General features: G+C 41.0%; 2 protein-coding genes across 5 annotated transcripts in view; both read left to right on the top strand.

Moving 5' to 3' along the window:
* The window catches only part of LOC135544446 (G-protein-signaling modulator 1-like), an 82810-nt gene extending 78757 nt beyond the window's left edge, over nt 1-4053 (top strand). The window contains exon 14 of the mRNA XM_064972054.1: nt 211-4053. Within this exon, the coding sequence (XP_064828126.1) occupies nt 211-399 (189 nt within the window). The 3' untranslated portion in view covers nt 400-4053. The remainder of the gene's footprint in view (nt 1-210) is intronic.
* Nucleotides 4054-5124: 1071 nt separating this feature from the next.
* Nucleotides 5125-16328, top strand: LOC135544447 (adenylate kinase isoenzyme 1-like). 4 transcript variants are annotated; one of them, XM_064972056.1, is made up of 7 exons: nt 5125-5236; nt 10735-10769; nt 13114-13149; nt 13399-13562; nt 15047-15163; nt 15454-15645; nt 16097-16328. In XM_064972056.1, exons 2-7 carry the CDS (start codon nt 10763-10765, stop codon nt 16163-16165), a joined length of 585 nt encoding a protein of 194 aa, XP_064828128.1. In that variant the 5' UTR covers nt 5125-5236; nt 10735-10762; the 3' UTR covers nt 16166-16328. The 4 variants fall into 4 exon arrangements, with proteins under 4 accessions (XP_064828128.1, XP_064828130.1, XP_064828129.1 ...); XM_064972058.1 differs by lacking the exon at nt 5125-5236 and adding an exon at nt 9879-9950; XM_064972057.1 differs by lacking the exon at nt 5125-5236 and adding an exon at nt 9886-9955.
* The last annotated feature ends 375 nt before the right edge of the window (nt 16329-16703 follow it).

Here is a 16703-nt window from a genome sequence, read left to right on the forward strand (position 1 = left end):
CTCACTGCCTCAGCATCTCTATGGGTTGAATCTTAACCTTAGTCTCCCATTGACATCCATCGATGCGTAATTTAGGTAAAATACACAAATATTTGTGCTTATCTCAGGTTATGCAGGATTCATGAATTGCAGCACTCATGAATTGCAATTTTAGATGTATGTCTCTCCTTCTCTCTCACTGTCTCTCTCACTCTCATGGTCTAAACCAAGTCCTCCAGGATTGATGACCAGCGGTGCTCCCCACCAGAAGGGGGCCCCCGGGCTCCCACGGTGCCTGACGAGGACTTCTTCAGTCTGATCCAGAGAGCACAGGCCAAGCGCATGGACGAGCAGCGGGTCCACCTCCCCTCAGAAGAACATGACGGGCCCGACTCTGACCCATCCGGAGACTCCAGCTAGGGGCCCAAGCAATCAGCCCTGGGGGCAGGGTTTGAGACTGCGACCATTTGACTTGGCAATGCAAAACCAATTTTTAATTGGTCGCTAGGGTGTCATTGAAAATGTTTTGCTTGTCATCTTAGTTTTTGGTTCACAATTTGCTTTTTTTCTATTATCAAGATTTATTCTAATAGCAGTGGGCAGCAACAATGGGTATGCAAACCAGGTATTCAAAAGTTTAGTCCGGAGTCTTGGTTGAATCTTTGCGATGTGCAATTCGGTCATCATCCACTGTTTGAATGAACGTGTCTAAAGGTTTTCCTAAAACACCTTTCCAATTAAATGTTGACTGGAAAGTAGGACTATCTGACAGAATGTGGGGTGGCAGGTAGCCTAGTGGTTAGAGCATTGGACTAGTAACTGAAAGGTTGCAAGATCAAATCCCCAAGCTGACAAGGTTAAAAGCTGGTGTTCTGCCCCTGAACAAGGCAGTTAACCCACTGTTTCTAGGCCATCATTGAAAATAAGAATTTGTTCTTAACTGACTTGCCTAGTAATAAAAATGATATCATAATGATTTGTATCAATCGCAGAGTATTTTTCTGCTAACTCTTGTCAGTGTAGCCCACACTGTACATTGCACAGTACAAGAACACTGCTAGGCAATTAAATTAAATGCAACTTAATTCTCTAATTATACTTTTTTATTGTTCCCAGACCTTAAATGTGGTCTCCTGATGTGGTTTAAGCATTGTTGTGGACTTAAAACATCCAAGATGTTGTAGTTTTCCTATTAAAAACAGTGTGATTTTGACAGTGAGAACCTGGAAAAAACAAGGAAAACTATTAAATTAAACCGGGAAAAATGAATTTACCAAAACTGATTTTATAGGGCTCTACACCTGTAGACTGACTGTTCAAAATCACTAACACTACCCAGGTTTCCTTCCAACCTTTTTACGTGAGTAAAGTACATGTCAGATGAGACGTTTCATGACAGGCCAGATGTAAACAGCTAATATATCGGTAACCTTTCCAAATATTGACAAAACAAAATACGCAATACAAGGTGTGATCTTTTTGTGTCTGTAAAATGATGTGAGAAATGGCGGTGGAAACGCCTTTATGCACAAATATTGATTATCATATCAAAGTAAACTTGGAGTCACGTGGTGATATGTTGTGGGTTGCTCCCACTGCGACTTGGGAAACCATGCAGTTTATTACAGATGAAATAGCTTATGGGCTGGTGAAAGTGCACAGTAATGAGCTTGATGCTCCTATACAATCCATATTGAGAGTATTATTCTGGTGACATGATGCTTGGCTGCCATTTGACTAATAATCTGCCATTTGTCTATAATAATCTCATCATGTAGGCTATACCCGCACTGTTTCTGCAAGCTGTTGGCTAGAGGGCACGAGCCAAGACCAGAGTGGGCACATTCGCTATATAACTCAAAAACAAAATGTCACAGAACCATCAGTAGACTTGAAGACGTGATGGAAACCCATTTTTTTTATTTGGTAACCTCAAAAATAATGTGTATGGGCCGCACACAGCCTTTTATCCACATCAAGTCAATTTGATGGAAACTCATCTCTGGTGGGAAAAGTTTTGAGTATTCGCATGTTGGATGGAAACCTAGCTATTAACACAATGTTTGAGATTTTGCAAAGGTTTTATTTTCCCCTCCAAACAATCAATGTTAATATGATGTTGTCAAGTTAAAATTGAATTATTTCTGTATGGAGGGTAGAACATTATAAGCTACTTGCTCAGCGTGCATCATCCGCTTTGCCAGGACATTATTCTTTTCATTGGAGCCAGTAGCTCCCAGTTGGCACTGGCCCGGTGTGTCACTGGCAAATTTACCTGAATGTCAAGCCCTGCCCAAGGCATGCTAATTTACCAGATGGCTTTTCATTACTTGCCTGGTTCTGTATGGAATGCAGCTACATTATAAGTCACAGGTGAGGTCATTATCATGGGGTGTGACCAAATCATGTACTGGTGCCATCAACTGGTCTGCAACCCTGCCTGGGCCACCACTCGAGGAGATCCTTGAAGGGATAGGTGTGCAATAGGTGGCACCCTTTCAGCTGTTGTGAATCTGTTTAGATTTGAAAGGTGTACAAATCCAAATTCTAGGGGAAATCTATGTGAATTAAGTGTTTCGCTAGGGTTTGAGACGACAACAAGATATTTACTGTACCCCATCTACTGCCTTAAATCCGTTTTTTTTGTTTCAAACTCCGATTGTATTACTAAGTATCAGGGGTCTGTGATTTCAAAGCGTATAATGGAGAAGTGTTTGGTTTGAAGGATGACGATGATTGCTGCTGGTATTTTTGGTGACAAACAGTATTAGCTATAGTTTTCAGTGTCAATTGCATTCGGTATTAGACAACAGCTCGAGACTACAGGAATAATTATAAAACAGCACGGTTAGTCAAGGTCTAGTCATTATAGAGTTCATGTCTTCTGGAGTACAAACAGGTTTAAAACAAAAAATTATACATTTCTCAAAATAAATGGTATGTTTAATAGTATACAACATGTCAAGAATATATTGTTTTAGAGAGTTGAATCAAGCTCAAATCAAAGTGCATCTCTTCAGTTAGGCCATGGAAGTGCCAATAGTGCAGTATATAGGCAGTATACTGATTGCAATCAACAAATGTCTAATGGTAACCCCCACAATGCCATCAACTTGATCAACCTATCTCTGACCAATGACCTTAGAGCTGACAGTCCAATGGATCGGGGACTTTTTTTTAGGACGGCACAGGAGTAGATGTATAGCCTATGCATACACAATCCTGTGTTGCAGGGATCTCCTTCTACATTGCCACAGCTGTTAGTTTTCAGTTTCCAATTGTCTCGGAGGGGTTAGTTTTATATTCTGCTTGTATACTATCCCTTTGTGGTGAAACATGTGTACTACAGCTGTCCTGTGTGTCCTATTGGAAATGAGACTTTTGTCATTCCTGAGGATGAGGATGTAATCATGTGAGCAAGTATAATGCTTTTAAGCACTTTTTATTATTTCAGTGACAAGCTATACATAACTGTACAGTATATACTTTGCATATTTGTTGCAGATCATTTTGTAAAGGATAGAGTATATTTGCAAAACAATGTTAGTGCCTTTTGTATTTCTGTTTTCTTGTGGTTATCAGAGTTATCCTGTAGCAGACCCAGTGGACCAGAGACAGGTGTATACTGAAGAAATGAAACAAAAACAGCTTGTAGTAAGATCTAAACATACAGTAACGTGTTGCCTAACTGATGATCCATAATGGACATTTTTGTTGCTCTTCCTCTTTGGGACTCCATTTGTAAATGTTAGTTTTACCGTGTAGCTCTACTTTGTACCTCAAGAGTCATGACCCTATCCCAGAGTGGGCCATAAACCTAACTCTGGATGGGTCGTGATCTATATGATTCATCTCGATCTCTGTAATAAGAGGCTGACAAGGTCCCCACTGTTCCAAACAGAGCTCATTTCCTCTATTTTTCCATAACTTATAAGGGTAAACTTGGTCCAGATCTATCCGGTACGCTTCTATTTGTCACTACCATATGTACATATATTTCTTTTGTATTTATGTTCCATTTGAGGACATAAATATGTCCCGTTCTGCTTTTAATAAAATATTGATTCCAATGTTTTATGTGCTTCTGTTGTCATGTCCCATCAAGTGTTCTACACATTACCATAAGAAAGTCTGCTTTCAAACAACCGGCTTTGCTTCAACTTCAACACATTGCACGTAGGTATTGTTGTGGCTACCTTTTTGTGATTACACCTCATACTATATTGCAGAACCATTCTTAAGTCCACAAGCAATTGGTGCAGTGTATGATTCAATTCCCCCCCCCACCGAAAGACCTGGATAGTCTTTAGATATCCGATATGTAATGTTTTACATCATCATTATCAAATGAGTCTCCTCGCCCAGACAAGAACGACTCCTTATGTCAGCAACTAAAATCAAGGTCATAAAAAAGGATGGGGAGTGTCATTGACTTGCCCTTAGTTGGGCGAGGCACAGTGAACCGACCAAACATGTTGGTTTGCTTTTCTCTGTTTTCCAAAGGAGATTACAACAGTGACTAGAATGCAAAGAAAGGCAGTGCTCTTTATACAGCTTGAGTTGTGGTTCACCTTAGCACAATGGCTCTTTTCCTGTTTATTGCAAAGAAACAGATGCAACATTGTTATTTTATTGTTTGAGAGTCATTTGATAATTCTTGGCATTTCCTGCACATAAACAACATCCCCTCTATGATGTTACAGCTGAGGTTCACGATGGGATTTTTTATTTATTTATTTTTTAGCAAAGGCAAAGTAATTCCCATGCATCTCAAGTATTCTGCTGGAACAGACCACAATCCTCCTACATAGCCTCCCCCCTCCCCAGCAGTTGGTTCATTCCATATTAAAAGGAACAGCATATCAATCTGCAGTTAGCTAATAATCCCCCTCTGACTTCCTCATTAGCTTGGTCTCTCCCTAGCTTCCTAGCTCACTCTCTCTCTTCCCCTCGATTTAACAACCTCTCCTCAAGGATGTAAACTGTAAATGCAAAAGCAAAGCTTTCGTGGATCGAACACACAACACATGATGACAATAATACATTCTCACAGTAGTCGAAGGCACACTGCCCCCAAACTCCCCTCTCCTCCTCTCTCTCCCTCTTTTCCCAGAATGCACTGGTGTCTGAGCAGGCTGAGCTGTGCTATAAAAAGTGGAGGAGGGGGAGAGAGTGCTGCCGTGCAGCAGGGACACTGCTCAGACACACACAGGATCCAGAGACACACACTTGTGGACAGAGCCGCAACGTTACAGAGGTCAGTACAGAGGACAGACAGCCACACAATGGCAGCGGTGCAGAGGAATAAAAGCGCAGGAAGCGGGGCTTGGGGGATAATTGTGCCGCAGGAACACAGAGAGGGGCTTGTGAGGGAATAGTGGGCAGGGCTGCTTGACTGGCGGGAGAGAGGGTGGCACTGTGAAGTGCCGCCTGACCCTAGCTGCCACTGCTTCTTTGATGCAATGCATTTAAAGGCTATGGAAGGCTGAGGAAAAGGGTAGCTCAGACACTTGCGTACTGTATGTAGCATTGTCCTCATTCTGCTATGGTGTAAGAATGTCATAGCCAAATGAAGTGTGTGTCACTTGTGTGAGTGGACTAGACCATGCCTGGACTGCATGCACACTATTTTTTTTCATCCTTCATTGTCCATGGCAGAAACAACGTGTTGCTATGCCTGTCCGGTTGCTCATTCCCACCAACCCACTAATTTGCAATATGCCTGTGTTTACAGCATGCTGCATTGATGCGGGGTGATGTATGTCTTTTATGCTATTGGTTCTTATTAGTTAATGTTGAAGATCCAAACACGAAAAGCCCCACCGCCTGGAAGTCACACACCACACAGCTGCAGTACACATCCTTCTCTCCCTTTCTCCCCAACCATATCTCTGCAAAGACCATAGAATATCTTAACTCAGACTGGGCTGATGATGTCAAAAAGTTATCCTGCTTTACCTTAAAGGCATATCACCACTATTAAAGGAGCAGGACCCCAAGAGGACCACATACAATACAGTTCATCAACTGCTTTGCATAAGAGAGCTGTGGACACTGCAGTTGTAATGACAGATTGTGCTTATAGTTAAATACTCTATGCTACACTTACATTGGCTTTACCAGCTAAGCTAGTGCAATCGAGCCTTCCATGTGCTTTCTGCGAATGGTTGACATGGTATCTGGGAACAGCTGCAGAGAGGACAGACAGGGTCTTTTAATAGCTGAACTGCATGACTGGGGACACCAATAACACACGCCTGGGAAAGAGAGAGGTGCATTGGATATGCACAGACTTGAGATAGGGGCGAGTTGGTTACCAGATGCTTCTTGGTACAGGTTTTACGCACGTGGCTTACATGAGGAAACTGAATGGGTTGATTCTGGAGCATTCAGATGATGCTGCCCTTGGTACTGAAATGTTAATGTCTGTGGAATCATGTTGTATTCATTGAAAAAAGTCCATTGCAGGAAAGTAGTGCAATATTTTGAATGTATGCTTCTTTCGTGCGTTCTTGATGTCCTTTATCCTGGAGAAAGGAACGTGTTTGGGGATGTGGGCGAACAGACATTGAAGTCAGCATGCCAATTGCACGCTCCCTCAAAATGTAAGACGTCTGTGGCATTGTGTTGTGACAAAACTGCACATTTTTGAGTGGCCTTTTGTCTTCAGAACAAGGTGCACCTGTGTAATGATCATGCTGTTTAATCAGCTTCTTTATATGCCACACCTATCAGGTAGATGGATTATCTTGTCTTATTTATACTTGTCCCAAATGCAATGCCTTTAGTTTTAGAAATATTTAGGACTAATTTATTCCTAATTATTCCTAATTTAGGACTGATTGATTCCTAATTTATTCCTTGCCTCCCACTCTGAAACTAATTGCAGCTCTTTTATCTGTTGCAGTCATTTCAGTCACTGTAGTAGCTGACAAGTATAGTGTTGAGTCATCCGCATACATAGACACACTGGCTTTACTCAAAGCCAGTGGCATGTCATTAGTAAAGATTGAAAAAGGAATGGGCCTAGACAGTTGCCCTGGGGAATTCATGATTCTACCTGGATTATGTTGGAGAGGCTTCCATTAAAGAACACCCTCTGTGTTCTGTCAGACAGGTAACTCTTTATCCACAATATAGCAGGGGATGTAAAGCCATAACACATTTTTCCAGCTGCAGATTATGACCGATAATGCCAAAAGCCGTACTGAAGTCTAACAAAACAGTCCCCACAATCTTTTTTTAATCATCAATCTATCTCAACCAATCATTAGTCATTTGTGTACGTGCTGTGCTTGTTGAATGTCCTTCCCTATTTCATGAATGATGGAGCCGAGTTAGCTTTTTTTCCCAAAATTGTATTTAAGGTGCTCTAAGGCTTTTTACTATCATTCTTTGTCATTTATCTTTGTTTCATAGTATAGTTTCTTCTTCTTTTTATTCAGTTTAGTCACATAATTTCTCAACTTGCAATACGTTTGCCAATCGGTTGTGCAGCCAGAATTATTTGCCATTATTTTTGCATCATCCCTCTCAACCATACAATTATTCAATTCCTCATCAACCCACAGGGATTTAACCATTTTTACAGTCATTTTCTTAATGGGTGCTGCTTATTAGTAACTGGAATGAGCAATTTCATAAATGTGTCAAGTGCAGTGTCTGTTTGCTACTCATTACACACCACAGACCAACAAATATCTTTAACATCAAAACCATAGGAATCACTACAAAACGTATTGTATACCCTCTTATACACTATATTAGGCCCAGTCTTTGGAACTTTGGTTTTCCTAGATATGGCTACTATATTGTGAACACTACATCTGGGGGATCTGGGAGTACAGTGAGTACAGTGTAGTTTAATTCCGTAGAGTACATTAGAGTAAAGTAGGATGCAATACAGTACACTATACTTTACTGTATTGTAATATAGTGTACTCTGCTGTAATGTACTGTGAGGCACTGCCCAAACGTGCAAAACATAGATGTCTATGATTGCTTCAGATTTGGTCCGGTCTTTTATTGTACCAAATCTGAACCATGTCTATGTTTGGGCCAAATACAGTCAGGACTGGACCAGAAATCAACGTCCTTGGACGTTGAAATCAAAGCTGGCCTGGACTGCACCGAAGAAAGACCAAAAAAGACATCCGGTTTGGACAGGACCAAAAAGACATACAAAGATGTGGCCATTGGGAAATGGTTAGTGTAAAAAACATAACAGTCAACGTAATGGTCAATGTAACACATAGTGCTGTGTACCACAATATAGCACACGTTACACCTCATGTCAAGTTAACCATACTTCATGATATAATAATAATTTGGCGGGTGCTTGTGTTTGTCTCATTTCACACGCGAATTATATGCATGTGTGAATTGGAAATGTGTTTTTTGCATATCCAAACTCCACTTGAGACATCCTCGGAGAGTGGGGTCATGGCCAGGGTCTGCCATGATTAACGGTCGGTAACCCCAGCTGCTTGGGCAGTGCCCGATCCTCTCCTGATTGGAGGAGGTGTGTGTTTGGCATGCCAAGGAGGATGCACAGCCTAGTGAAGGCACCATAATAGGCCAGGGTGGGTGTCCCAAAGGGGCATAGAGCTGACTCAGATGCCTGGGTGACATTTACAAAGGACACGGAGTCAAGAGCTCTACATAAAACCTGCCACCCTGGACCTGGACTACTGAGTCTTCAGAAAAACCAAGGTAGAGTAGGGTAGCAGGATGGTGAAGAGGTTCAGTGAAACTTTACCACTTGTTTCTTTCTCCTCTGTGAGTGGGGTGAAATAATCCTATCAAACTCTGGCTGCCATATTGAAATGCTTTTCCAAGGGTGAAATGTACAGTATACTTGAGCCTGTCTGTGGAACAGGTCTGAGCTGTGGTTTTTTTAAATGGTGGATTATAAACAAATCACAAAGAAAATGAAAGAACATCTTCGCTTAGCAACTTAAGATGCTACTAGTTACCTGCCTACCTGTGTCTTTGGCAGTGTCACTGCAACATGAATCATAGGATATTTAAAACCAGAAATGCCCTTAGTGTGTTGTTGGTAACCTGTGAGTTTATGCACTGAAAATGATTACCATGACACGAGCAAACATTCAACCATTATTCTACTTAGTCTCTAATGAACCTAATATTCTGAGAGATTTCCTCTTAGATAAGCCAGCTGCAGTCAAAATTGTCTATATTGTAAAAATTCACCTTAATTTAAGGTTAGGGTTAGGCATTAGAGTTAGCAGTGTGATTAGGGTTAAGGTCAGGTTTAAAATAATATTGTATGACTTTGTGGCTGTGCCAGCTAGTGACCACTCTGCAGAGTTTCCTTCAGAACAGCTACTCTTCCTGGGGTCCAAAAAGACTATGGTAACTAATCTACATTAGTAGAGTCACTTAGCAGACGGTCTCTTATCCAGAGCGACATACAGGAGCAATTAGGGTTAAGTGCTTTGCTCAAGGGCACAGACAGATGTTTTACCTAGTTGGCTCTGCGATTCAAACTAGTGACCTTTCAGTTAATGGCCCAACACTCTTAACCGAACGAAAGCAGACTTCTTACTTTCTCGCTGGCTTATTGTAGGGTCAGCTCCTCCTATCCCAAGACACATTGAGTTTTACACTTATCCCTCAACAACTGATTGAAAAGCACCCTCCCTACCGCCGCCTTTGTTTCAGCCAGTCAATCAGTGATTCATGGTCAGCTCATGTCAGACCTTTTCATTTATTCCACAACAATTAATACAGGATCAGCTTTCTCTCCAACTTTTTATCCAGTTGTTTCAGGCATCATTCAAAAATAATCACACGGCTAGGCTTCACCCTCATCACATGACCCAGACGGGCAGCCACTTGAGCTGAGAGATCTGTTTACACATGCCATCCTGACGCACCCAGAAATGATTCTCCATCTTCCTCCCTCCCTCTGGCTCTTAGGAAGGCCGGAAGAAAATGCACAGGGAACAGTAAGGTTGTTATTTTATTTGGTAATATTAACTCATATTTACTGCAATCAGATATATTCAGATTCCATTCCATCATACAGTTTTTGCACAGGGATGGTACTATGCTCTGGTCGTGATTTTTTGGGGGTGTTAAGGAACATCAGGTTCTACTATAATTTCTGGTTGAGTGGTATAACCAGCTGCTGAGTGATCAGATACTGTAATGTTACTGTCATTGATTCTGTCTATCTTGAGATATGTGGAAGTAATGCTTTTGACTTTACTTGATGCTGCATTCTAATGATTCCCTTCTGTGGACTGGGTTTATTGTTCCTAAGTTAAGTTACATTCAAGTTACATAATATACAAATGGTATTGTGTTTGTTCTGAGGAAACTTTATTCTCACAAATTTTGAGAAGGTAACAATTTCAGGCGATAGTGGTTTAGACATATTCTCTTTTGCTTGGACATCAACTGTCTTAATGTCATAACTGATTAAGAGTATAGGCTTTACTGTATTACTATGAGAATTCATTCAGATTGCGTAATTTGCTGTAATTCTTTTGATATGGATAAGTAAGTATACTAACACATCATTCACCCAAAATCAATTGCTTTGGAGGACACAACAATATATATATAAAAAAAACTAAAGCTACTGACTGATATTACTGTCTTTGGTTCTCTTCAAAATAGGAAAATGAGACTTTGCATCTATTTGCATGGAGTTAAATGCAGGCTAAGAAGTGGTACTAGCTTTGAAATGTACAAGCTAACTTCTGTTTTATCTGTCTTCTATTTCAGTTAAAAGGAATAACCCTTATAGATCAAGATGGCAGGTAATTATAACAAATGAAAAATACGTCGATCTCCTTTAACATAAAACTTTTCTCATGGGGGGAGTACTTGTGTTCTAAGCATCTTGACACTCCCCCACATTGTAGAAAATATTTGGAAAACTATAGAAATGCATTTATTAATGTCTTCATTCATCCTTGTAATGGTTTTTCTATTAGACAGCTTAATGAATACATTGATTATATTGTGAGCTAAACATAATACAATTAATAAAATATATATAAAACCATTCTTAAATGATCACTTTTTGAGATTACTAATGTTACTGTCCCCAGTACAATAACAAATTCTTAAATATGTAATTTTGTCCTTATAATTGAAATACAGTAGAATTCCATTCATTCCTATGAAGGAAATCACCTCCTGGGGAGTGCCAATATGGCCGACCGGTGGCTTCAAAGCCTCTCAATGGCCAATACATCGCATGGTAATCCAGTGTATATTTACATCATTGGTCCTAAGTGTGTGCTTAAGCTATGGTGACCTCTTCTGGTGATTTACAATATTGCCACTGCTGAAAGGAACATACTGTACTGTACCTTCATAGTTTGCACAACACTCAAATGGGAAAATACATTATATGAGTTTGTAGCTATATATTGTATTGTTGTTTATTATCAGATGAGGGAACATTCAAAAATAAAGGGGTTTCTTAGCTACTACTTATCAGTGAATGATTCAGTGCCTTAAGAATGTATCCAGACCCCTTGACTTATACCACATTTTGTTGTGTTCGAGCCTGAATTCAAAATGGATTAAACAGATGTTTGTTCTCACCCATCTACACACAATACTCCATAATGACAAAGTGAAAACCTGTTTTAAGAAAATACTGAAAATGTATTGAAAATGAAAAACAGAAATATTTAATTTACACAAGTATTCACACCCTTTTGGTATGACACTCCAAATTGAAAGAAACACACATCTGTCTCTATAAGGCCCCATAGTTGACAGTGCATGTCAAAGTAGAAACTATACCATGAAGTTTAAGGAATTGTCTGTAGATGAAGCATAAGTATAAGACAATTTCTAGAGTCTTGAAAGTTTCAATTTCCCATCATTGGGAATATGGAACTTCCCAGACTCTGCCTAGAGGTGTCCAACAGGACAATGACCCCAAGTATACAGCCAAAGCAATGCTGGAATGGCTTCAGAACAAGAATGTGAAAGTATTTCAGTGGCCCAGCCAAAGCCCAGACTTAAATCCCATTGAGAATCTGTGGCAAGACTTGAAGAGTGCTGTTCACTGACACTCCCCATCTTATTTAACACGAGGTTGAAAAAATCTGCGAGGAAGAATGGCAGAAAATACCCAAATCCAGATGTGCAAAGCTGATACAGAAATGCCCAAGACGACCCAAAGCTGATACAGAAATGCCCAAGACGACCCAAAGCTGATACAGAAATGCCCAAGACGACCCAAAGCTGATACAGAAATGCCCAAGACGACCCAAAGCTGATACAGAAATGCCCAAGACGACCCAAAGCTGATACAGAAATGCCCAAGACGACCCAAAGCTGATACAGAAATGCCCCAAACGACCCAAAGCTGATACAGAAATGCCCAAGACGACCCAAAGCTGATACAGAAATGCCCAAGACGACCCAAAGCTGTAAATGCCGCCATAGGTGCTTGTACAAAGTGTTGACTCAGGGGTGTAAATACTTACATAAATGAGATCTGTTTTTCATTTTCAAATGTGCAAACATAAAAAACAACAACATGTTTTCACTTTGTCATTATGGGGTATTGTGTGTAGATAGGTGAGATTTCTATTTATTTAATCCATTTTGAATTCAGGCTCTAACAACAAAAGGTGGAATTGGTCAAGGGGGTGAATACTTTCTGAAGGCACTAGAGAGATCGGTAGGTTTACAGTGTTTTTGATGGACTCAAACACTGCATATTCTCATGTGGAATAACTCGGACCATTATGCAGAAACACCCCAAATTGCTACAAAATGTGTGACTACATTGACTTTGGCTAATCTTAGCCCAGTGCTACTGTAGCTAGGGGCCATTTTCTATGTGGTCACAAAGCATTGTAAAGTGGTTGGCGAAGGTTGCCAAGGTAACTCCATTGTCTATAAGTCCAAGAAGGCAGAGAGGTTCCATGTCAAGATGGGTTGCTCATTCAGCTGCTCCAACTCAGCAAGCTGCTCCAGACAAATTGTCCGTTCTGATGATGGTTTGTTACACATCCACAAAAACTTTTAGTCAACTTGGTTTACTGTCAGCAGCCTGCAGGTTTAACCAGTAATCGTCTAAAGTTATTTCTAGAACTACCAGCTATGTTTCTCTGTTGCCTCTGTTCCTTTTAGACAAAATCAAGGACGCCAAGATCATCTTTGTTGTAGGTGAGTGAAATATAATATATCATCTTATTTTAAAATCAACACTATCAGGCAACACAGCACAAAATGTAGGCATATGCACGTTCTACGTCTGATATAAGGTGAAGTCAACACTTCTCTTGAAAGAATACACCAAAGTATAAAGTAACAGCCCTGTGTCATAAACCAACCACCACTAAGGTTATGGCTAGATGGGATTCACCAACCAACCAATCAACACTAACCCCTGTCCTCCTTGTATGTGTCCCCTAGGTGGGCCTGGCTCTGGTAAGGGCACCCAGTGTGAGAAGGTGGTGGCCAAGTATGGCTACACCCACCTGTCTTCTGGGGACCTGCTGCGTGCTGAGGTAGCATCCGGCTCCGAGAGGGGCAAGACCCTCCAGGCCATCATGCAGAAGGGAGAGCTCGTACCCCTGGTGAGTGGCTGGGACAGTGCACATAGTCATTCCTAAAGCAGTTACTATGTAATAACATGTTAACAATGTTGTTACTACAGTAAATATAGTCTAACTACACAGGTTTAATGTATACTGTACCGTTTGTGCTGAATTCCTTGCAATAAGCATGAATAAATCAGGTTAACACTCATTTTAATTTGGATATTGTGTTCACTAGGAGTTGGAACCGGTTCAGGGAACAGAACCAAAAACAGGAAAATAATTACATTATTTGAGGAACAGAACCAATACCGAAAACAAAAGTGATCTATACTGTTCCAGAACAGAATTGTTATTTTAAAAGCATGGGTACCGGTTAATAATGTCCCGGGTATTTTTTTCCAGTCACAACAAAATACTTATGCAAAGCCCTCACTCTGTCACTCACCCAGCGTCTGTCTGTCAGCTGTAAATCTTTGCCAGTCTGTGTGAGAGTGTGTAGGTTAACTTCTCCTCCCCTCTGAAGCATAGGTTACTGTAGCCTACTGATGATGTTAGAAGTGTAATTCAAACATTTGGGAGAGATGTTTAATTAGTGGAGAATGGATTAACTTTTTCAATGCTAGTTAAGAATACTATAGTTTTCACCTTTCACATTGGATTTTTTTAAACACCAGAAGGTAAGACGTGTTTTAAATTCTTGTGTAAGATTGTTAGCTAGCTAACGTTTGCTACTGTCCAACGTTAAACCAACTGGGAAGTGAAAGACATTGAAAGTTATCCCCCAACTAAGAACGGCCGTGCACCACCACCCACAGAATCGAGAAAGAGCTATGAATCTGTCAATCCTTTCCGTGTCCGGGCCGGGTGAGGTTTCCCGTGTTGAGTCAAATTAAGCCGCAGGCTCCTCTCATGGTGGTGCCCCATAGAAGTTGCTACTCCATAGTTATAATTCTGTATAATGCATGTCATAACAAGATGCCCAGCACTTCAAGGAAAGCTTCCTCCATCCTCTCTCCTCACCCTCAAAATTTCAGTTGCATCTCGTACTCTACACTGTGACTAGCAGCATAGTGTGTGTATTTATCTTTCATTATGATATTATGAAACCATGCTGTCACGGCAAAATACAATTTGCTCTTAACAACTTTCCTATATAGATTAAATCACTTACCCGCTCAACAGCAAGCTGCTCCATCCGCACTGATTGGTGAAGTAATTTAATGTCGAGCTAAATGTAAAAACAATATGTATTTTAGAGGATAAAAAGGAACAGAAAGAAACGATATAAACTGGTCCTTTTTTGTTGTTGTTAGAACCGGTTCATAACTTTATTTTGCTAGTCTGAACAGTGAAACGGAACAAATGAAAATGATGGTTCTGTTTGGAAAATAATTTTGGTTCCAACACCTGGTGATCACAAGTTACTTTATGTCACGTTTCGACACAGAAGTGAAATTGTTCCAATATCTTTCTATGGAGGTGTGTTTCATGTCAATAAATAGTACATGTGCCCCCCCCAGGATACAGTCTTGGACATGATCAAAGACGCCATGATTGCCAAGGCCGACGTGTCCAAGGGCTTCCTTATCGACGGCTATCCCCGTGAGGTCAAGCAGGGCGAAGAGTTTGAGAAGAAAGTAAGATGAGACAGGAACATATATTCACATTCAGAAAATCTATACTTTAACATTGCTGGGCAATTAGGTTGCAGCAGTGCAAAAAATCACAGAACACAAGTAGGGAAACCTATGCATTTAAGGAGTCCCACCCTTTAGAAAATCACTATAAGCTCAACATATATCAATTTCCAGCAGTTCTTCTCTCAAAATATATTTTCCTGTAGCACATCCCCTCCCAGTTAAAAGGACTATATAATTTCAACAACCTTTTTAAAGTCGTCCTGACCATTATGTTTGTCTTCTCACAGATCGGAGCCCCCTGTCTGCTGCTGTACATTGACGCCAAGGGTGAGACCATGGTTAAGAGGCTGATGAAGCGCGGTGAGACCAGCGGTCGCGCTGACGACAACGAGGAGACCATCAAGAAGCGCTTGGACCTGTACTACAAAGCCACTGAGCCAGTCATCACCTTCTACACCAGCCGCGGCATCGTCAGGAAGGTAAGACTGGTGCCACTAGTTATAGGCTACTGTCAATGCATGAATCCACAGGAGGTTGGTGACACCTTAATTGGGGAGAGCGGGCTTGTGGTAATGGCTGGAGCGGATGGAGTGTTTAATGCATTCGTTCCGTTCCAGCCATTATTATGAGCCGTCCTCCCCTCAGCAGCCTCCACTGGTTGTATCCCAACATCAGATGTGAGATAGACAGAGAGCGAAAGAGTGTCATCGGACAGTGTTAGATAAACAGTTCTGCTCTTTTAAAAATAAACAAGTGCATTGTGACAAAATATGCATTGTGACAATACACCCAAGTGTCTCACCTCGCAGCTCTTGTAAACTCTGAAAATGTGACTCTCTCTCTCTCTTAATAAAATCCTTATCATTTAAAAATGATGATGCCACTGACATTACAATCACATCTCAGGCCTTTCTCTCTCATTCTCCTCAGATTGACTCTGAGCTGCCCGTGGATGAAGTCTTCGGACACGTTGCCAAAGCTATCGATGGCCTGAAGTAAAACGCAAACATGACTGGATATGAATTTGTTTTGGTCATTTTTTTCAAAATGTCAATTTTATGCCGAAAGAAGCTCAAATCTGCTCAGTCTCCTCCCACTGGGCACACACTGGTTGAATCAACGTTGTTTCCATGTCATTTCAATTAAATTAAGTTGAACCAGAGTGGAATAGACATTGATTGGATGTCTGTGCCTAGTTGGCTTGGCAATAATGAAAGGCCATTAAGGAACAGCACTGCCTTAATTCAACACTGTAGTCTCCTGTTTCAGTCCACAACAGACACCCATATACGGCAATATTCTCTCTCTCTCTCTCTCTCTCTTTCTCTCTCTCTCTCACTCTCTCACTCACTCACTCACTCACTCACTCACTCACTCACTCACTCACTCACTCACTCACTCACTCACTCACTCACTCATGGTTAGTGCTGATTTCAGCTCAATGTAATTACAGGACGGATCTCTCAACACTTTCCCAGACCATACATGTACAATGCCTGCCTGGGGTGGCTCTGGGCTACACTCTGATCCTGTGCCG

The sequence above is a fragment of the Oncorhynchus masou genome, chromosome 8, assembly GCF_036934945.1.
Source record: "Oncorhynchus masou masou isolate Uvic2021 chromosome 8, UVic_Omas_1.1, whole genome shotgun sequence".
Classification (NCBI taxonomy): Eukaryota; Metazoa; Chordata; class Actinopteri; order Salmoniformes; family Salmonidae; genus Oncorhynchus; species Oncorhynchus masou.

Bases quoted from the DNA above. Each gene is read 5' to 3' on its own strand.
- LOC135544447 (XM_064972056.1), top strand. The intron at 13,563-15,046 runs GTGAGTGGCTGG...TGCCCCCCCCAG, and splicing joins AGGGAGAGCTCGTACCCCTG to GATACAGTCTTGGACATGAT. The intron at 15,164-15,453 runs GTAAGATGAGAC...GTCTTCTCACAG, and splicing joins GCGAAGAGTTTGAGAAGAAA to ATCGGAGCCCCCTGTCTGCT.